The sequence below is a fragment of the Loxodonta africana genome, chromosome 23 (genome assembly GCF_030014295.1).
Source record: "Loxodonta africana isolate mLoxAfr1 chromosome 23, mLoxAfr1.hap2, whole genome shotgun sequence".
Lineage (NCBI taxonomy): Eukaryota > Metazoa > Chordata > Mammalia > Proboscidea > Elephantidae > Loxodonta > Loxodonta africana.
In genome coordinates, this window is record NC_087364.1 from 48,103,750 (window position 1) to 48,126,887 (window position 23,138).

Below are 23,138 nucleotides of genomic sequence, written 5' to 3' on the forward strand. Positions count from 1 at the left end.
TGCCTGGCGCTATGTTAGGACCAGGGAGCAGTACAGATAGACTGTGGCCATTATATACGTTGTTATTGTTGTTGCTGTTAGTTGCCATTGAGTTGGCACCAACTCATGTTATACATAATAGAACAAAATGGTGCCTGGTCCTGTGCCACCTTCATGATTGTTGATACGCTTGAATCCACTGTCATGGCTATTGTGTAGTGCCTTCCAACCTAGAGGGCTCATCTTCCAGCACTCCAGCACTACACTGGACAATATTCTGTTGTGATCCATAGGTTTTTTTGGTTGCTGTTTTGTTTTTTATTGTGCTTTAGGTAAAAGTTTACAGAGCAAATTAGTTTTCGTTCAAAAATTTGTACACAAATTGTGCCGTGACATTGGTCACAATCTCTGCAACGTATCAGCACTCTCCTCCTTTCCACTCCAAGCTCCCAGTTTCCATTAGTTTAGTTCTCCTGTCCCTTTCTGTCTTCTTGTCTTTGCTTTTGGGAAGGTGATGCCCATTTGGTCTTGTATACTTGATTGATCTAAGAAGCTTTTTCCTCAGGTATGTTATTGTTTGTTTTATAGGACTGTCTAATCTTTGGCTGAAAGGTGTATTTTGGAAGTGGCTTCAGTTCTGAGTTAGAAGGGTGTCTGGGGGCCATAACCTTGGCGGTTTCTTCAGTCTCTGTCAGACCAGTAAGTCTGGTCTTTAGTGAATTTGAATTTTGTTGTTCATTTTTCTCCTGCTGTGTCTGGGACCCTCTATTGTGATCTCTGTCAGCGTGGTCAGTGGTGGTAGCTGGGCATCATCTAATTTTTCTGGGCTCAGCCTCGTGGAGGCTGTGGTTCATGCGGTCCATTAATTCTTTGGACTAAAATTTTCCTTGTGTCTTTGGTTTTCTTCATTCTCCTTTGCTCCAGACGGGATGGGACCAATAGACATATTCTAGATGGCCAGTCACAAGCTTTTAAGACTCCAAAGCTACTCACCAAAGTAGGATGTAGAATATTTTCTTTATGAACTATGTTATGCCAATTGACCTAGATGTCTTCTGAGACCATGGTCCCTAGCCCTCAGTCCCAGTAACTTGGCCCTTCAAGGTGTTTGGATGTGTCTAGGAAGTTTCTATGACTGTGCCCCCTTTGTATACAAAAATATCCACAGCCTAACCTATATATGTATGTGGGTATACTCCTACACACCTGCTTCCCCTATCTGGTACACGTACCTGCTTATGTATCTGCTTGTAAGTTACCATTTGTTTTTACTGCTGTTAAGAGTTGTATATGCTATAGTATTTACTGTGGTTGACTCTTTTTTTTACTTGCATTCCTCTCAGTGTCTTCCTTCACCTTGGACATGTTGTGCTGACTTTCCCCATTTTGTGTACTGTCTTTCCCTTTATCTAAGTAAATACTTGTATACTACCCAGTTAGTGATTTCCCTTCCACCCCTCACCTCTTTAGTAACCATCAAAGATTGTTTGTGTGTAAACATTTTCTTGGGTTTTTATAATAGTGGTCTCATAAAATATTTGTCCTTTTGTGATTGACTTATTTCACTCAGCATAATGCTCTGCAGATTGATCTGTGTTGTGAGATGTTTCCAGGATTTATCATTGTTTTTTATCATTACGTAGTATTCCATTGTGCGTATGTACCATAATTTGTTTATCCATTCATCTGTTGATGGGTGCTTAGGTTGTTTCCAACTTTTTGCTATTGTGAATTATGCTGCAGTGAACTTGGGTGTGCATATGTCTACTTGTGTGACAGTTCTTATTTCTCTAGGATATATTCCTAGGTTTGGGATTGCTGGATCATATGGTATTTCTATTTATATCTTTTTAAAGAAGCACCATAGTGTTTTCCACAGTGGTTGTGCCATTTTACATTCTCACCAGCAGTGTATGAAAGTTCTAATGTCCTCACAACTTCACCAGCATTTATTGTTTTCTGAAATTTTGATCAGTGCCATTCTGGCAGGGGAGATGGTACTTCATCATGGTTTTAATTTACATCTCTCTAATTTTTTTAATGGCCAGTGGTCATGAGCATCGTTTCATGTATTTGTTGGCTGCTTGAATGTCTGTCATGTCCTTTGCCCATTTTGTGATTGAGTTGCTCATCTTTTTATCATTGAGTTGTTGAAATTTTCTGTATACTTTAGAGATTAAACTTTTATCAGATATGTTGTTGCCAAAGAATTTTTTTTCCCAGTCTGTAGGTCCTCTGGGAAACCCTGGTGGTATAGTGGTTAAGAGGTATGGCTGCTTACCAAAAGGTCTGCAGTTCAAATCTACCACCAGGCGCTCCTTGGAAACCTTATGGGGCAGTTCTACTCTGTCCTATAAGGTCGCTATGAGTCCGAATCAGCTCGGTGGCAGCGGATTCAGTTTTTGGTTTTGTTAGGTTCTCTTTTACTCTCTTGGTCTTTTGATGAGCATAAGTATTTATTTTTAAGAAGGTCCCAGTTACCTAGTTTATCTTCTGGAGTTTGTGGATTTTTAGTTATGCTTGATATTCTATTTACTTTATTGTTTCAGGTTTTACGCTTAGGTCTTTGATCCAGTTTGAGTTAGTTTTTGTGTATAGGGTAAGGCATGGATCCTGTTTCATTCTTCTGCAAATGGATATCCAGTTCTGCCAGCACCATTTGGTGAAGAGACTATCTCTCTCCCACTTAACGGACTTTAACCCTCTGTTGAAGATGAGGTGTCCATCGGCAGATGGATTTATTTCTGGGTTCTCAGTTCTGCTCCATTGGTATACGTGACTGTTGTTGTACCAGTGCCAGGCTGTTTTGACTATTGTAGCTGTATAGTAGGTTCTGAGATCGGGTAGTGTGAGGCGTCTTATTTTGTTCTTCTTTTTTAGTAATGTTTTACTTACCTGGGGGCTCTTTCCTTTCCATATAAATTTGGTGATTAGTTTTTCCATCTCGTTAAAGAATGTTGTTGGAATTTCAATCAGGATTGTATTGTATCTATAGATTGCTTTAGGTAGTATTGACATTTTTACAATGTTAAGTCTTCCTATCCACGAGGATGGTATGTTTTTTCATTTATGAAGGTTTCTTGAAGTAGCGTTTTGTAGTTTTCTTTGTATAAGTCTTTCACGTCCCTAGTTTATTACTAAGTATTTTATCTTTTCAGGGGCTATTGTAAATGGTATTTGTTTCTTGATTTCCTTTTCAGAGTCCTCTTTGTTAGTGTAGAGAAATCCAGCTGATTTTTATATGTTGATCTTGTATCCTGCCATTTTGCTGAATCCTTCTATTAGTTCCAATAGCTTTCTTGTGGTTTCTCTGGGATTTTCTATATATAGGATCACATTACCTGTGAATAGGGATAGATTCATAGGGTTTTCACTGGAAGCAGATCACCAGACCTTTTTTCCTAGTCTGTCTGAGTCTGGGAGTTCTACTGAAACCTGTCCACCATGGTGAATCTGCTGGTATTTGAAATACTGGTGGAACAGACTCCAGCACTGAGGCAACACATACAAGCCACCACAGCGTGACAAGCTGCCAGATGGGTGGTAGATATATGTTTACAGTTGTTAAAGGTTTATTTTCTCTAAATGCTGCTTTAAATGCATATCAATAAGTCCCATTGTCTGTATAGCAAGAACAGGGACTTTTTTGTTTCTAAAAATCCAAATGATATGTTATTAATAAACAATGGGAGACATACCCTTTCAAGGACCAGAACCTTCGAGATCACTGTCTAGAAAAACATTTCCTAGTGTCCAGGTATCTGGGAAGGTCATTGGCATGAAATTGGAGGAAAAGGGAGGTGGAAAGGCTGTTAGAAGAGACCCTCTCTAGTTAGCTGAATACGACACATAAAAGTTCTTGGCAGGGAACCCAGGAAAACCAACTAAATTCTTTGTCTCTGAGTTCTCCTGTAGGTCAGTACGTACCCACCTTCTGTCTACACATTCTGTTTTTAACACACTTGATTAGTTCCCAACTTCTGTCATGCCAACACACGACTGGATACACGATGGGACCAACTCGATTGATTACTATTTCAAATATGTACCCGGTTTTCTGAGATCACATCATGGACATCTTTGAACCAAGTATTTCTAAATTCCTCAGTCACTTCTTAATTGTCTATTCCTTAGAGTCAAATGATGACATTTATCCAGCAGACATTTGAAAAACCTTAACAGTTTTTCTTACTTTCTAAAAAATCAACTTTGGGTTTTTAATGTTATATATGTGCATAGGAAACCCTGGTGGCGTAATGGTTAAGAGATATGGCTGCTAACCAAAAGGTTGGCAATTCGAATCCACCCGGTGCTCCTTGGAAACTCTATGGGGCAGCTCTACTCTGTCCTATAGGGTCGCTATGAGTCAGAATCGACTTGACGGCAGTGGGTATATTTGCATATTTCAAAAAGTTAAATAGTTCTATGGGCTTATAATGAAAAACAGCAGTCCTTGCCTCACTCCTGATTTCTGTTCCCTATGAACCATTTGCAACTCTTTCAACTATTTTTTCTGTAACTTATCCCCATACTTCTAAATAACATGTTGATAATGCTATTTCTTGTTTTTTTTTTTTTTTTTTTTCCAGTATTATACATTATTTACTGACTTCCTGGTATGAAAAATAGTCTCACATTATTCCTTTCTCTCCAGCTCTGTATCTGTTTTTCTCTCACACACACACATCTTCACCCCTAACATCCCCAATACAGTTATAATTTCAGTTTTTGGTTAAATCAATATTTAGTGTTCAAATTAGCTGATTACATTTCCTTTCTTGTTTTCTCTCATTTTTTTCCACTTCCTTATTTTCTATGTCCCTATCTATCTGTAAGCATGCGTAAACGTTCTGTGAATGCTGTAAACTCCCTTCAGTGCAAACACAAACAGTCAAACACTGCAGGCAATCTATTACTATAATTTATTTTTCCTGGAGGCACTCCTTCTGGAATGCTCTATTCTCTCACTATAGTGCCAGTACCAGTTGCTGCCTGAGTCTATTCTGGCTTATGGTAAACCCATCGTGTCAGAGTTGAACTGTGCTCCATAGGGTTTTCAATGGCCGATTTTTTTCAGAAGTATATCACCAGGCCTTTCTTCCAAGGCACCTCTGGGTGGACTTGAACCTCCAACCTTTCAGTTAGCAGTCAAGCATGTTAACCATTTGTTCCATCCGGGGACTCCTTTCCCACTATGCTTGGGACTGATTTCTCTCTAGGTCTGTGGCAAAGCTGTCATCTCAGAGTTTCCCTTCACCATCATTCTGGGCATCTTCTTCATTCTTTCCTGGATCCCCAGGTTTATTCCTTTATTTTGACAGAACACATTCTCCAACAGTTTCCTGATAAACAGTGTATGGATCATAAGTTTTTTGATATCCTGCATCCCTGAATATATTTTTACTCTGCACTCATAATTGATTTATGACTTGATAGGTTATAAAATACCTACCATTTTGTAATACCTAATAAAAATCATTTTGCCCTTAGGATTTTGAAGTCCTTGCTCCATTGTCTTCTAAGCTTTTAGTATTATTGCTGAGAAGTCCTAGGCCAGGTCATTCTGATTCTGGGTCTATTACACTAGAGTTTGCATTAAGTAAACTATTTATTTATTTACTTATGATCTGGAAGCTTTAAGGGCCTTCTCATTTGCTGGGTACTGAAATGTTTATACTGAAATGTTGATATGCCTTGCTGTGGATCTTTTTTTTCATTCACTATACAAGGTGCTCAGTGAATCCTTTAAATCTGGGATTTCAAGACCTTTAGTTGTAGGAAATTTTCTCGTACTATTTCTTTGATAATTTCTGTTTTTATTAAAACTCATGTTACTTAGATTTTAAATGACTTGGAATGATCCTTTCATATTCTTATCTGCTCCTTTTCTTTTTTACTTTCTGGGTATTTCCTTATTTTATCTTCCAACACTTCTATTAAATTTTTTATTCTTGTCAATATATTTTTAATTTCCAAGTGTTCTTTTTTGGTCTCTGAATGCCTCCCCTCACAATCGCCCTTTTTTTTTTTTTTAATAGTCCCTTACTATTATTTTAGAGGACAGTGGTGGCTTAGTGGTAGAATTCTTGCCTTCCACGGAGGAGACCCAGGTTGAATTCCCAGCCAATGCACGTCATACATGGTCACCACAAGTCTGTCAGTGGAGGCTTGTGTGTTTCTAAGATGCTGAACAGGTTCCAGCAGAGCTTTCAGACTAAGATGGACTAGGAAGAAAAGCCTGGTGATCTAGATGTGAAAATCAGCCAATGAAAACCCTATCAATTACAATGGTCCAATCCTGTTGTGCATGCCAGCTAATAACAATAATAACATTATTTTTTTATGGAAAAAGTAATTTCTCTAATCTCTCTGAAGTTATTATGGTTCTGTTTTAATTTTTAAATTATCTTCTGCTCTTCATTATCACTGTTTCCTTTAAAGTCCTTTCTTCCTGACTGTTTAGGTCTCCTTTATAGCAGTGGATTTCCATACTGTCTGGTAGAGGTGAGCTCATCCACTGCTGGGCTTCACCTTAGGGTAGTTAGGCAGCAAAGTTTTTTCACAACACTCCAAATGTTAGTATTTAGGGACCTTTCCTTTCTACCCATTCAGTTTCTCCAAAGACAAATCCTTCAATCTCTTGCCTAGGGGCATAAGCAAGGCTGCCAACATTTTGGGCAGAGTTGGGGAAGGAGAATTCTGGCAAGGATGGGGCCCTTACAATTCAGTAAGAAAACATTCATATCATCCTCATCATCAGACTGGCCTCCTATCCCTGCTCTGGGCTGTGACAACCTTTCATCTTCTGTTGCACTGGGGGGAAGTCAGCTGTCTAACTGCTCAGGGGGAACTGAGTTCTGAAGGACTTGCTGTTCATCAACTCTCCAACAATCCTGCTTTCAGTTACACACCACAGCTCCATCTCAGATATACCTGGAGCTTCAGATTATGGGCCGTGCTGGATTCTGTTGAGTGATTAGATAGATTTTTATGACTTCTTTTACTGTAGACTTAGAATTTGGCACTTCCTGGCATGCCAAGTCTGTCCCCAGTCATCCAAGTACCCTTGTTCAATTTTGTTGACACATCTTGTTTGCTGTCTTCTCTTCTCCTGGTCCCTTTGTCCTTGTGGGCTTAGGGCATTTTTATTCCTTTATTGTCATTCTAATTGGTCTTTGGGAAGGAGTGAATATAAATGTTCAAACAAGATCTGATAACTTCATTCTGAATGCATTCTTTATACCTCAATCTGACTTGTTTGGAAGTAATGGAAACAAACTTAAGCTCCAGCGATGTTTTATACCGGTCACTGACATATCATGAATATCTGATAGAAAAGTTGGAATGAAACTTAACTGAATAATTCTGATTGAATGAAGAGACCAAACTTAAAAGTCTATGGCTTGAGACTTACCAACTTTGTAATGTATACAGCCTTCCAAGTCCCCGACAGTGATCCAGCCTTGCTTCTTCTCCACTTCTGGGTCATTGTGCAATATTCTGTTTCTTAACCATGAAAGATAGTAAACTCGTAGCTTATTCTTCTTTCCTGTTGAAAGAAAAAGCTTTAATTTCAAGCTCTGTGGGATAGCCTCTTCTCTCTCCTTCCTCATCTCCATTTTAATCAATTAATGATTGATTTTAAAAACTTTTTTATTTTTTTTTTTAAATAGTGTGAAGGCATAATGACCACAAGTTGTTATCTTTGCCAGGACTAACAGTTAAAAAAAAAAAAAAAAAAAACTAGCTCTAAGTATTTTGGACAAATCATCATTTCACAATTTGTTTTTTACTTTCAGGTGGTTTCTTATTTGAGTGTTGTTGTGTGTCGTCAAGTCGATACTGACTCACAGTGACCCTAGGGAACAGAGTACAACTGCCTCATAGGGTTTCCTAGGCTATAATCTTTACAGGAGCAGACCACCAGGTCTTTTCTGCCGTGGAGTGGTTGGTGGGTTTGAACCACTGACCTTTTGGTTAGTAGCCTAGTGCTTAACCATTGCACAACCAGGGCTCCTTCTTATTTGAGTAAGGTGCTTTTATTCTCTCTTCCTAGGGCAAAGGGTGGCATTTGCTGAACTCAGTAAGACCTAACTCTGAGACAGAGTGGTTGACCAGAGTTCCAAGATATTTGAAATCTACTTACATTTAGGAGTGCCGACAACCGGACATTTCAGCATTACACTTATATATGACTGCCTTTTCCTCATCCTCTAACCCAGTAACAGGTGTTAACAGAGAGCCACTTATCACCCTCCTCTATTACTTTAAAGATGGTAGCTGGCAGTAGTCTTATTTTATTTAACAGAAAAAGAAATTTAAAAAGGAGATAAGAGAAAGAAGTTCAATGTAGGTGATGTAGGCTCAGAAAACATTGGACAAGTTTAGGGTGTTGAGTTCCATGGAAAGGAAAGCAAAACAAAAATAGGAAAAGAAAGATGATGTGTACTTGAAAAAAAAAAAAAAAACTTAAATGTTCCCTTTGGTAAAGTGATTCTGGAGTAAAGAATTCAGCAGATGATAAGGTAACATCTTCTAAGAATATGCCAGGAACAACATCGAAATATTCCATTAAATTATCTGAGTACCAGATAAGAAAAATCCATTGGGGTGGTTCTTCGAAAGTAATCAGAAATTTAAGGTTGCGGGTTTTATTTCTCTTTGATTTTTCTCAGGCTTCAAAAGCTGCTTTACATTTTATAGATGAGATATATACTAGAAGAAGAGAGTTCACAAAAGCATTGCACACTGGATTTGACAAGAGAGTGCATTTATAAATTTAGGTAATCACTGTGCAGTTACTATTCACTTTTAAAGTAACTAAAAGCCTAGACTGCATTGATCACAGTATCTGGGATGGGCAGGAGGGCTGGTGTGTCCTTCTTTCTATGCCAACACAGGACAGTTCAAGAATCCTTTGCTCCTATTTTCATTTTCTCCTTTCCCCATGTGTGCCTCACGATCAGAGGAAACGGCTGCATTCTTTAGAGGCGTGTCACTAACAACAAAATGAAGCCTGAATGTGACTTTTCAGGTAGTGCTTCCACTTTGGGCAGATGACTGGCAGATGCATGTCTTTAATTCAGATTTGGGGGCACAGCAATCAAGAAAGCAATTAACCAGAACAAAGGATGAGACAGAATTAAACTCAAACGATAATGCAAGAATTTAGTTGGTTAACCCTCAGTTAGAGAGAATAAAGAGAGAAGAAACTCTGAATATTCAGTAGGAAGGTAAAAGGAAGAGGCAATTGTGGCGCCAAATGAAGGCATCTTCTCAAAACAGAAGTACGCTGGAGAGCTGAGCTTTTTTCAAAGTTCAATCCTGCAGCTCTCTGCGAAACAATGGCTGACTTTGGAGTCATGGTTCTCAATCTTGGCTGCAGTTTGGAAACATCCTGGTAGCTAACAAAGCTACTGATGCCTGGGTTTCACACCTAGAGTCTGACCCACTGTTCTAGGGTACGGCCTGAATTTTCATATCTCCATAAACTAGGAAGAAAGGCCTGGTAATCTATTTCTGAAAATCAGCCAAAGAAAACCCTGTGGATCACAATGGTCTGATCCACAACTGATCATGGGAAGGTACAGGACTGGGCAGTGTTTTGTTCCACTGTGCACGGAGTCACCATGAGTTGATGGTCAACTGGATGGCAGCTAACAACCACCACCACCAGGTGGTAATGTGCAGTTGGTACAGTTGATTTCACACTGGACAAGATGGGTGGGGAAGAGAGAGGTGTTGTCAAACTCCTTCAAACACATCAGAAAAAAACCCAAAAAAAACCCTTTCTTTTAATAACCACCAACTTTTTCAGGTTACATTTTCAACTTGCTAATAATTAGGGCTTCACTTTCATCCCCATTTTTTTTTTTTTTTAAAAGCTCTTTTTGGGAACCAGAAAGCAGCAGAGTGTGGCAGTAATGACCCTCACACTCAAATCTCTCTGTAGAGATTACCAGATGAACTTGCCAAAACATCAGTGGACTGTAAGTAAGAGCAGTTCTCGCGAGAAAAGAGACCAGAGAAGTTTCTGCTTACAGAAGTTCCCACTCCCAGAGGCCTACATTTTTATTTCTCCAGAGGAGAGTGATAGCAACAGCTGGAGCTCTGACACCTTAAAGAGATCCTTGCTGAGTTCTGGCAGAGGTTAAAGGCCTATAAATATACTGTCTTTGTGCTAACGTCTCTGCCCAATTTAAATCTAATGCAGAGGTGAGACTTTCCTTTGCAGGTCACTCTCTGCCTTACAAAATGTGGGTGATCTCGCCCTGGCTACATTGCTACAATCTGTCACATTGTTTGTTAGCTGGGAAGGGCAGGACTTACTGTTTCCTCAGAAACAAGGCGACCACCTTTCCCACCATATAGACCTGGAGGACTCAGTCATCCTAGTGACATACCTGATATTGTCACAAGGACATTCAGTCCCTCTAGCACATCCATCTGCTGAAATCGCCTCCGGTTGATCAGATTATAGACTTTGCCTTGCCCACTTCGGTCCAAAAGCATCAGGCCATTTTCAGTTCCCACCAGGAGGTTTACGCCTGCAAATATAAGAAGCACCCTAAGAATGACTTTTTCTGAGCTTTCATCTTCTGCATCTTGGGTCCCCATAAAACCTAAGAAACTGCCTTGTAAATATAAATTAATGAGCAAACAGGCACTACAGCCAGGAGTAGAGAAGCAGAAGCTCTGACACAGTAATTAAATCACTGTCCCTCTGGTAATGAAGTGTTACTGTTTTCTTCTATAAACTGGTAGCAGCATTCATTACATCCAGCCATTTACTACCAAGGATGGAGAGCCCTTCTCAAGAGAAGCCTTAGGCGCAGCTGTGAAGCTAGCACAGTTGGCCTTTATGCCTTTCCTGTGACAACCACCTCTTTCTTGGCTCTCCCTATAAATACCATCCCTCTCCCTCCCCACAGTTCATCTGATCCCTATTCATGCAGTGACTTCTAGTCTACCCACCTTCAACATGTAATAGAGTTCCCCATTTCCATACCCCACTGGAAGAAAATCCATTCCTCTTCCTCACATGTTCCATACCCTCAAGGTTCTGCTCTCTGTTAGGGAACTAATAACCCAATCCAAGACATGGTTTAATAGCCTGAGAATCATAGAAACAGTGACTGTAAGGGACTCCTCAGCTATCTAAATCTAGTCTAGCCTGCCTCCCAATACGGTAATCCCCAGTACAAAAGCTCTGGCAGTAAGTGGTTTTGTCTGGATAGCTACAATCCTAAAAAGTTCATCTTTAGGCAAATTACACACACACACACACACACACACACACAGGTCGAGAGGTACACTGTGCAATGGGCTGTATTAAAGAACATGGACTCTCTAGCTTCTCTTACTTGTTACACTTCTACCTTCTGTGCCACATGAATATGTCAACACCCTCGTCCACTTGTCAACTCTTTACATATCTAAAGATGGCCATCTTTTCTTCTTCCCGACTGTCTTTCTGCAGAGGAAAGAGTCTCAGGCCCCTCCATCACACCTCACATGAAACGGTTTCCAGGCTTCTCACTTTTCCCCGCTCACCTCCCAAATGTTCTTGCCCCTTTAAAATCATAGTGCTCCAAACTAAGCATAGCATGTTAGATGGGTACAAAAGGGCCGTGTCCTTCCTTGACCTGTATGTGACATTTATAGTAACGCGGATCACGACTTTGATAGAATCACATCACACCTATTCAGAGTTTGGGGTCAGCTAAAACCTGCAGAACTTTTTTACAAGAACTACAAATGTAATCGAGGTTTTGAGCTAAACGCAGGTTCATCATCTGTTGTACTTTCCAAGTTTATCATGCTACCGCTAGTTGCGTAGCTTGGGTAATTCACATAAATATGCTCAGCGGTTTTTTCAGCCGTGAAATGGAAGTAATGCCATTACTCCCCGTGCAGGGTGCTGAGTGATCACAGAGATAGGATGTGGGCACATCACACAGTGCTGGGCACACAGCACGTGGGTGGTAAGTGGTAGCTGGTTCTGCCGTTGGGCTTTAGCCCGTCACTGTTATGTGACAAGGTAGTTTTGAATCTGTTCCTGTTGCCCTGGGCAGCATATTAGCTCTTTCTACATATAAAACTGCTCTTGGTCTCACCCGAGACCACAAGAGTCCGAAGCCAGGTATCTAACACCCATAATGAAGCCAGGGCTCTTCTGATGGTAGGATCCATAGGCTTTTAACATTTGGGGCAGTTCATTAAACAGTAATAAAAAGTCCCGACTTACCCCACAGAGCTGCACAAAGGATTTCTGAGTTGAATCGTTTCTTGTATTTTCTGATTTCTGGTGTGTCGCTATGAGGCCGAATGTTGGTTGGGTTTACGTTTACCACTGAAATCTTTCTTGCTTCATTGAGTTTGGCCTGTTCTTGCCTAAGAAGTTCGCTAGTAAACAGAGCTTTGAGAAAAAGAATCAGAGAAGTCAGTGGCATCTTAAAAGCTAACCAGTGGAGATATGGAGAAGGGGTTTCAAAACACCGGGATTTCTCCTTGTTTAGTGTGAATTATAGCAAAGGCAAAGAAACTGGGAATGTATCTACAGTTTATACTTCTTTTTTTTTTTTTTAGCAATAAATTATAAGTCATTCTTAGAAGCAATATTTTATCCGTTAGCAAAAAAGGTTTACAGATATTATTTGGGTGGTTTAGAAGATTGATACTAATCTTACAAAATTAAACACACCATCCCCACCTCCTATAATATATGAAGGAAAGACTGACTTCCTAAAATCCGCATTATCACTTGACACATTGGCCTAAGGTGACTTTGAGGATTAGTGAGCTGTAGAAGTCTAGGAAGCAAAATGTTCCTCTAAATCAGCCAGACTTTTGTGGTGGAAAGTACACACCTAGAACTCAATACAGGCCAACAAGCACTTATGGAATGCCTACTGTGTGTACCGCATGGTACCCAGAAACTGCTTTTGAGAAATTAGCAGTAAGTTCAGAGAACTCTGAGGAACAGCTTTGCTAGGGTCCCTGGATACTTCTGGGTTCCTACCAGAAGCAAAATGGAAGACTGGGGAGCGGGGTGGGTAGTGGGACGGAAAGGAAGGAAAGAAATTTGTTTGAGAACTCCTACACAAATAATAATAATAAAAAACATCCATGTAAGATAGGGCCTAAGTAGTAAATGGCTTAACAGCTGAGCTGATGATTGATTTCCTTATCAGGCCACACCAGAAAGGGAAAACAAGCTGTGCCTAAAGCACCTTCTAGCTCACCTGCCGCTGCTGATTCTTCATCCTCTTCATCCTCATCAGTGGGAGACGTCTGGTAAACTCTGGGATCCACAAAGGGGGTGAAGGAGGCTTTGGTGCTGCTCCCCATGCCGTACTAATCAAAAAGCGAGAAGATTCAGAAGAGCAGGTGAATAAATACGGCAGGAGCAAGTAATGCAAACCATGCTCTGCTCAGGCTTTAAAATGATTACAGACTCTTCAGTGCACCCAGCTGTTCACACTCTAACCTCCTGGGCAAGGTGCCTGCCTCTCCCCAGCATCTCCTGGTACTGTTACTCACTGGCCACGGTGCATTTCAGGGCTTCGTTAATTATCAGACTGCAGGAGGCGCAGTGAGCTAATTCCATTTTGAACCATATGTGGTACCTGAATATCTGTAAGATCACAGGGTGACAGAGCTTCTCTCTTTAAGTAAACGCAATCTTACTGACACAATCAGCAATGGACTAAGTAAGCAGGTATACACAGCCGCACTTCATCCTGAACACACTTGCCCCAGGAGGCTCCCTCTTGGGGCCTTTGGGATCTTCCACTCTGGCCTGGTGATGCAGGTGGATTGGCATTGGCTAAAAAAGCCTTAAAATCTTCAATTCAGGGATGATTTCATCCAGGGACTGAGGAATTTTTCTTCCTATGATCATTTTCTTATATGTACATGCCTTTTGGGGACTTCATGAAGATACTAGGTTTGAGGGCAATTCATTTTTTCAACTGTTGGCCTTGAAATCTTGAGGAAACCAAACCCGTTGCCGTTGAGTCAATTCCAATGCACAGCACACCTTTGGGACAGAGCAGAACTGCCCCATAGGATTTCCAAGGAGTGGCTGGTGGCTTTGAACTGCCAACCTTTTGGTTAACAGCCGAGATCTTTAACCACTGTCTACCAGGGCTCCAATCTCTATAGCCTGAAGTTTTTATCACTGGCCTAGGAGCTAGGAGGTCCCAGTTCTGATCCCAGTTCTGCCACAAACCAGCTGTGAGCCTTGGTTTGAGTCACTTAGCCTCTCTGAGCCTCAGTATTCTTATCTCTAAAACGGGTATTGATCCAGATGTTATCTGAGAACTTTTCACTGCTCTGATTCTATGATTTTCTCCATTTTGAGTTTTTGCATTAATAGCTATTGAGTAGAAACCAACCAAACACATTTCAGGGAGCTTGGCAAAGCCTCAATCTTGCAGACAGTAGGGTTCCTGAACCCCAGAAGGAGGACAGAACTGTTGCACCTGCTGCCCAACACCTACTTCAGTCCCGGAGTCCATCTCCTGGGTGTGGGTGGAAACACGCCCCAGGCCCTCGGTTGGGGTTCCGGCTGGCGAGTGGCTCTGCTGCACCAGGTCTGGGAGGTTGATATGGCCGGCGAAGCCATTGCTGTCACTGTGGCCAGATCGTTTCTTGTCTCCGGATGTCTGAGGGGTACAACAGGGAGCATTAGAATGCAGGGCAAAAGCCATGACCGACACACCCCTCATGTGCACAGGTACTCTGGTTTCCAAATGGGCCCACTGAGGTATGGGAGGTAACACTCAAATTTTGACTTTACCTAAGAAAATAAGAAAGAAATTACATTTTTAAATGAATATTTAGTATACAGGTTGACCCTGAGGCATTATGCTTTTGTGTGAGGGGCACTCAGGAGTCAAATATGGCGTATGGGTCCCCTGTGGGGAAATGGAAATGCCACAAGGTGGAGGGCCTGAGTGGGATCTGTGTTTGTGACTTCCTCTTTGGTTGTGCGTGTGTGTGTATGTGTACCAGATAACTGGATGTGCAGACCACGTCATCAGGTTACAATTAAATAAACCCACAACATAGATTCAAGACTTAAAATATTGCTGGAAAACAGTAGTGGGGTGAGAGAATACTAATAATTCGCACACAAGTATACCACAAGAAAATGGCAGAGATGGTGCTTACCCAACTCATAGGGCTTTCTGTCAGTACTGAGGACAGAACAATGATTAACTAATCAGATCTGACAGGAGTTACCAAAAAATATTGAAACGATGAAGACGATTATTTGAGAATATGGATTTATGTCTACTACGTTGAATTTCAACATCCCTGATGTTAAATCTCTCGATAAGTAACTACTGTGCACTGATAGTAGGTAGTAACAAAGTGAAGTCATCCTCACTAGCAGGGCATTTGAAATACTGTTTATATCCCTTTTTGGAGTCCCTGGGTGTGGCCAACAGTTAAGTCTTGGCTACTAACAGAAAGGTTGGCAGCTCAAGCCTACCCAGGGACACCTCAGAAAAAAGGCCTTGGTGATCTCCTTCTGAAAGATCACAGCTATGAATACTCTATGGAGCAGTTCTACTCTGAAACACATGGGGTTACCATGAGTTGGTGCTGACTTGAAGGCAACTTTTTTTTTTTTTAAGATATTTTATAATGCATGTAATATGTCAGCACAGGAGGGCAAATGTATGATTTGTAAATAAATAAATACATTGTATTTTGTGACATGCTCTATAAATTTTACTGAGAGGGTTGCGTGACCTAACGAGTTTAGAAACCACTGCTCTGCAGAACATAGCCTCATCCTAGAAATCCTAGGGAAGAAAGACATGATCACCAGACAACTCTGGTCCTTAAAAGCCAATATCCACACTGTAGACCTAGCTAGTGCCGTACTTTTTGAATAGCATTTATGTAGCTGGCTCCTTTCTCTGAGCAGATGTGATTCCCCTCTCTGCCTTTTCTTTCTTTCATTTATTCGCCCAACATTCTCAGCACCTACAAAGTGTGTAGCATTTTGCTGAACACGGAGCTATTGGTGGGGCCAAGGTAGACAGCTGCACCTCTGTCTTCACTGGCATGGTCAGGGGCAAGGGTCTATGTCCTTTGCCCATCTCACCAGCCTGGCTTCTTCCTTCTGGAGTCTGTCCTGGCCTTGCAATGGCAGCTCTGCACCTGCCTCTGGCCGGAAGTGAAAGGAGGCCCTTGAAAGAGGAAACAGACTCTCACATTTCTGAAGGGGTGCAGGTAATTGATGTTGCCAGCAAGCTTGAGAAAGAACTGGAAAGCCTTAGTGTCCTGTTTCTTGGCAACATGCTCCCGGACTACACACTGTGTGGGAGGGACAATGTGTGGGAGGGACACTCTCTGCATTCATTTTGTCCCAGGGCTTATGCCTATTCTCAGAGTTGAACATTTCATCTTCTAAATTACATTTAGGGAGCTCAGTCCTAATTTATCTTGTTATCCCCTATTTTTTGTGTACCCGGCAGCTTCTCCTTCCTTCTAACTTGCGTTCAAATACTGAAAAGCTTTTTAACATTTTCCCCCAACTTTCCAGTAGCATAAATCACACATTGTCTCTTTAGAATTTTGCAATCTAGCTCTCTTATATCAGCAGCATTCTGCCTCAAGCTGAAAACTGGTGCAGACGTACTGGTTATAAAAAGAAACGTGAAGAGGCTAACGAAGGGAAATGGCCCAGACAGAGAGAAGCCTGAAGGAATCCTGCAATGACCCCTCAATCTGCCCACTTCTGAGTCATCACCCTTTTGTTCATTCAACCAACACCTTCTTATTAAATACCTTCTTTGTGCCGGGCACTCTGCTGGGGCCACAAAGATACACAAGCAATAGCCCCTGGCCTTCGAGAAACTGGTTAAAAGACCCCAACAATTTCTTTGATCTTCAGGTTCTTCACCATTCTCCTGGAGTGGGTACTGAAGCACTGACACTGTGCTTATACTTTACAGATGTCACTTCATTGACTCCTCGCAATAACACCGTGGGCTAGCTTCCACTGTCCCCATCTTACAGATGACAAAACTGCTATACAAAGAATTTAATTAACTTGGAGGTATTTCATGGAAGGAACCCAGTGATGCAGGCTGTAAGTAGTGAAATCAGGGTTTGAACCCAGGCTGTCTGGTGCCAGATCCCCGGTGCCCTGGGCCACCCTGTTTGTACTAGATGGTTCTGCTCTCTAGCCATGCTCAGGACTACCTGAGCAAGCAGGATCAGATTCCCACTGAAATTTCATATTAGGACCGAGAGATACTAGCTTGTCTCTGCCAGGCAGGTGAACAGGAATGAGGTGAGTTATCTTGCAATGGAGGGAGGGGACCGAAGAGCATGTGCATGTGAAGAAGAGAAAGCTGGTCTTCAGAAAGAGAGAGGAACAAAGGAGAAATGTGGAGGAAAGCAAAGACATGGGGAAGGTGAAACAGAGTGAGAAAGCTAGAGACATGTACAAGAGAAGCTGCCTGAGCACTTGACCACTTTTTAGCTCTGGGTCCAGAACTGCAGGGATGCCCAAATCACTGAGTTCCTTCCATAAAATACCTCCAAATCTTAACCTCCTTATCCTCCCTCCTTACTTTTTTTTTTTTTTTTTTTTGGTTAAGTGTCTTCCTTTCCCCTCATCCCCCTTCCCATTATTCGTAACCAAGAGAGCCTTCGTGATGACAAGTTAGTGCTCTGGTTCAGGGTCAGGTGGACAGATACTACACAGATACTAGCTGGTCAGTGAGGAAGGTGCTGTGGACAGAGGCCCACGGAGTCCCAGGAAAGGCTTCAAATAGGAATGGAAAGCTGAGCTGGACCCACAGGGGTCTGCTGGGTGAGGAATGGGCAGGCGGTGGGGAAGGGATAGCTCTTCTGGCTGACAGGCCCCCATGGGCACAGCGGAGGATGAGAGCTGGTGTGGTGTGTTCTGAAGCTAGAGTAAGGAAAGGTCCTGTGGGACTGTGGAAGAGGGAAAGCTATAATCACACGTGCAGAGCTGTGTACTATAAGGGGGAATTCAAGTGGCTACCAAACACAAAGTCCCTGGGGTGCTGCAACTGGTTAAGCGCTCCAGTACTCACCAAAAGGTTAGTGGTTTGAACCCACCCAGAAACCCCTTGGGAGACAGGCCTGGTGATCTGCTTCTAAAAGGTCACAGCCTTGAAAATCCTATGGAACACAGTTCTACTCTGCACACATGGGGTCACCGTAATTGACTTGATGGCAACTAACAACGACTATGTACAATACTGTGGCTAGGAGATCCGGTATCTTCTAATAGAACTATCTAGTCTACTCATATGAGAATAAGTTGTGTGAGTTCTCCTTGATGCTCATCTTGGGGAACTGAACTAATAGCACCCTATAAGCCAGTGCTATTATAAGGAGTTTTTACTTTATTTTCTTATTATTTTTTAGGCACATACTTTATCTTGAGTTTATCTTTATAAAGCAGGTGCTTTTTAGTAGATTTCAACTCAAGGTCTGTTATTTTAAAAGCCCACATTTGGGAAAGGTAGAATTCAGAAACTCAGAGGACAAAAAAGATTTTTGGTCCCTCAACAAATTATACTCATACAAGACACTGGTGAATGCTATTTCCAAAGTGATTGGCTGTGGTCATACAATATTGGAGTGTTTTAAATAGCATGGAGCCATTCAGATATGGCTGGCAATAGAACTGAAAATGTGGCTCCAACTGACTCCGTCATAGAGACCCAAACAAATTTTATTTAAATCACTCCAGAAATTATAGCCCTTTTATTTGGAGTCAGAAAGCAACTCACTCTAGAACGTTCTCCCTTGTGTTTTCCCAGGTGGCAAGCTGGAGTGATAGAAACCTTCCACACTTCTATTTAAATTATCCATTTACCACACTGGGAGATTTATATACCAGCAGTATACAATGTCAGCTTCCACGGCCAAGTCTGTTTTTCATTTTGAGCATACGTGAATGGACTCTTAAAGCCTACTTTACAGATTCTGCAAGGACACAAAATGAAATTCTAGCAAGTTGCTCTGTGAACCAGTCTTCCAGTTATAACCCTGCTCCAATTATTACTTCAAAGGCCTTATTCATTTCAAAACTGCAGTTCCTTTCTTTCTCACAAAACTGAGATGCCCTTTTTGGAGAGCAAAGCCTACTATTAGGATTTCCCAACTCTGTCCTAGCTGAGGAAGGAGAATGGCAGATCATGTATGTCTGTGTGTCAGAGGGAAGAGTGGAGAGTACTCAAGTAAAGGGAGAACTCAACTCTTTGGTGAGTGTGAGAAAATAAAATAGTTAACATGGACTGAATGCTTACATGTAATAATTCATTTAATCCTCCCACCTGTCCTATGACTTATATACTGTTCCTTATGAAATTTTATAGATGAGCAAACGGATGCTGGGAGAGTTGAAGTAGCCTTTGCCCAATGTTACCAACCATTACTTTCCTTACAAGTAAAAACCTGCTCTTGAACTTGCATGGTGGCGATGAAGTGAACAAGAAGAAAAGATGGATTCTAATTTGTCAAGGCACTTCTGGTGAGCAGGCGTAAGTAGGGAATTATTACACATTGGAAGGACGGGTGAAAGGGAACATGTAATCTTCCCAAATCACATGATGTTCCTGAGGTTTAAAAAAACAAAATCCTCCCAAGTGCTAAGGTACATTTTTAAGGAGATCTGCTTATTTCTTTGTTCTTCTACCAAAATAGCTTATTGACTTAATTAGAAAAGATGATATCACCATGTCTTGGAACGACTGAGCACTCTCTACATAAAATACACAAGGATAAAACCATGGCGGGAGGAGGCAGAACATGGCCACTGGTGCTATTCAGAGACCATTCATTTCTCTTTTCCTGTTGTAGGAAACATCTGTGTTTGCTGGTTTTATAGCCTCAGGCCCAAATTCTGTATTCCAATTTGCATAGCTCCTACTGGAGAATTTGCACTAATGTAATTAAGTCACTCTGCAAAAGCGTAGAAGGATGCAGGAAAGGAGGCGGGCAATTAAAATCACTCAACCGTCTAGAAGCAAGGGTTCTCCCCCTCCTCATTCCCCAGGCTTAAAATACATGCCGTAAGCATTCTCTGTGAAAACGCTAAAATAAAAACCACTTTAGAAATGCACTTCTCTACAGTTTTTATACTGACTTACCTCTCTTATCATCAAGGTTCCTTCTCTTGAAATACTGCTGCTGAAAGTATCGGCATGGGAGGTCTCCAGCCCACGCGTCCCGACCATCCCCACGTTGTACTGCTCGTTGGTCCCAGGGGCTCCCGTTGGTCTGAGATTGGAAGGAACAGTATCAATGAGTATGTCCGTTCGGGGTATACCTGTTTCCTGTCCATGTTAATTTTTTTTGTGGTAAAAATATATATAACAAAACACTTGCCAATCAATATTTTTTACATGTACAATTCAGAGACACTGATAATGTTCATCACATTGTACAGCTATCACCACTATCTGTTTCTAAATTATTCCACCACCAATACCAGAAGCTCAATGCCCTCTAAGCAAAGACTCCCCTGCTTCCCTCTCCCTCTCACCCCTGGTAACTGGGAGATCCCTGGTAAGACGGATTGGCACAATAGCCAAAATGATGGACTCAATCGTGAAGATGACAAAGGACTGGGTAATGTTTTGTTGTGCTGAAAATAAGGTCCTTGTGATTCTGAGTAGACTTGATGGCACCTATTTACCTATCTCTCTCTCCCTCTACCTACCTACCTACTTATATAAGTGGGATCAATTTCTAATGTACACTGACGCCTGAACTGATATTCCAATCTGCCCCATCCCCTCTTGGCCACTGCCCACTCAGCAGCCAAAGTAAGCTGGCTTCCCACTCTCCATGCAAAAAAATGCTGAAGTCAGTGTCAGGACCCACCATGCTCTGCATGATCTGATCCCCTCTCTCTTTTCTTTGACCAGCAGATACCCCAAATCTTTTCCCTCTGCCTGGGAAGTTCTCTCCCACCCAGGCTCTCGGCTGGCTGCTTTTCATTCCTCTCATTTCCTCTTAAGTGATACTTTCCCCCAAGAAGCCATCCCTTACCATCTATCCATGTATTATCCCACCAGATGCTCCTCTTCTTTCTCTTTGCCCTGTTTTCTTAACTGCTGTCATAAGAATTTGTAATTCTTTATCTTTTGGATTCTCTTTTACTTTCTCCCTGTTTCATTGGAACATATGCTTGTGAGGGCAGCGTCCTTGCCTCTGTTTGCCACTGTACACCCAGTACCCAGTATAGAGATGGACACACAGTAGAGCTCAAAAGATAATCATTAGATAAACTGGGTTTCCACTATTTATAAGGAAGAAATATCAGTTAAGGGCATTCTGGTTTCCTGGGGCATCCATCAACTGGGCTTTTTAGCTCAAGCAGTATTAAGTAGTTTTTTAAACCTCTGTAATGACCCCAACCACTATCCATCTGTCAGGTTGTCATACTACAGTGGCTTGTGCGTTGCTGTGATGCTGGAAGCGATGCCACTGCTACTTCAAATAACAGTAGGGTTACTCATGGTGGACAGGTTTCAGTGGAGCTTCCAGGCTAACACAGGTTAGAGAGAAAGGTCTGGAGATCTACTTCCAAAAGTTGGCCAATGAAAACTTCATAGATTACAACAAAAGATTGTCTGACTTGCTTGCTGTGGACATGCCAATAAGAGGGATTGATAGCTGGGGAGGACATCATGTTTGGTAAAGTAGAGGGCCAGCAATGGAGAGGGAGACCCTCAATAAGATGAACTGGCCAAAAACAATGAACTCAGACATGCCAGCGATGGTGAGAATGATGCAAGACAGGGCAACCTTTCGCTCTGTTGTATGTAAGGTCACCATGAATCATAGTTGACTCGATATCAGCTATCTATCAATCTAATGACCCCACACTGTGGAATATTTACTTTCAGTTTGATTTTTGCTCTTGTGTTTAAGAATGTAAAATGGCGTATCCACTGCAGAAAATTGGTTGGAGGTTCTTACAAAAGTTAAACGTAGAATTACCATATGACCCAGCAATTCTACTTCTAGGTATGTGCCTAAAAGAACTGCAAGCAGGGACTCAAACAAATAAGTATATACATGTTCATATCAGCATTATTCACAGTAGCCAAAAGGTAGAAAAGGCCCAAATGTCCGTCAACAGATGAATGGATGAATGAAACGTGATATACATATGGAATATTATTCAGCAATAAAACAATGAGGTTCTAATCCATGCTACGGCATGGACGAACCTTGGGAACACTATGCTAAGTGAAATAAATCAGACGCAAAAGGAGAAATATAATTCCACTTATACGAAATACCTAGGACAGGCAAATACCTACAGACAGAAAGCAGATTAGAGGTTACCAGGGGCCGAGGAGCAAAGGGGGAGTGAGGAGTTTATGCTTAACGGGTACAGAGTTTCTGTTCGGGGTGATGAAAACATTTTGGAAATAGACAGTGATGGCTGTACTACATCATGAATGTAATTAATGGCACTGAATTGCATACCTAAAAATGGTTAAGTGGCAAATTTTATGTTATATATATTTTCTCACAATGAAAACTTCAAAAATGCAAGAAAAAAGAAAAAGGCAAAAACCAAAATGATACAATGGGAGAAGGTACAAGATCTCGGCACAGCCCAAGAGCATGAGCCTATTCTTTTCTGTGTGACCCGTGCACAGAGCACAATGTCAGGCCTCAAAAAGTTGTAAATGACTTCCCATACTGAGCTTCACCATGACTATCAGGTGAAATACCTTATTTGCATGACAGAAAACTTCTACTTAGGAACTCAAGACAGGTCCTGTGGCTCTCCCACAGGTGCAGGCTTGGTACAAGGCGGCTTCAGGAAAAGGGAGTAGTTGCCAATATGGTACTGATTATTATCTTACTTTCCCAGCTGCCTTCCTTTTCTAGTGGGTTTTGTAAAAACAGGAAAGGTATCAAGTCCTGTTTGTCTCGATAGATGCATTAATTGCATCCCTTAGCATTTGTTTCGTTATTTTTAATTGTTTCTTGTATATTTAAAAATCATCTTTGGCCTCTTGGATTCTACCAGAGTCCAGTGGCTTGATTAAACATTCCATCCAAGAAGCAAGAAACATGCCAGATTTGTAATATCTCTGGGGCAGAGAAGACACATCTTAAGGATTTTC

The 23,138-nt window shown here is 41.5% G+C and overlaps 1 protein-coding gene across 4 annotated transcripts in view; it reads right to left on the bottom strand.

The window, feature by feature from the left end:
* Nucleotides 1–23,138, bottom strand: part of TNIK (TRAF2 and NCK interacting kinase) — a 482,068-nt gene that overhangs the window by 11,468 nt on the left and 447,462 nt on the right. For all 4 annotated transcript variants that reach the window (XM_064275470.1, XM_064275471.1, XM_064275469.1 and 1 more), the window contains 6 exons: nucleotides 20,136–20,265; nucleotides 14,484–14,648; nucleotides 13,224–13,335; nucleotides 12,227–12,397; nucleotides 10,383–10,526; nucleotides 7,394–7,528 (listed from right to left, as the gene is read on the bottom strand). In XM_064275470.1, coding sequence (XP_064131540.1) covers nucleotides 7,394–7,528; nucleotides 10,383–10,526; nucleotides 12,227–12,397; nucleotides 13,224–13,335; nucleotides 14,484–14,648; nucleotides 20,136–20,265 — 857 coding nt within the window. The remainder of the gene's footprint in view (nucleotides 1–7,393; nucleotides 7,529–10,382; nucleotides 10,527–12,226; nucleotides 12,398–13,223; nucleotides 13,336–14,483; nucleotides 14,649–20,135; nucleotides 20,266–23,138) is intronic.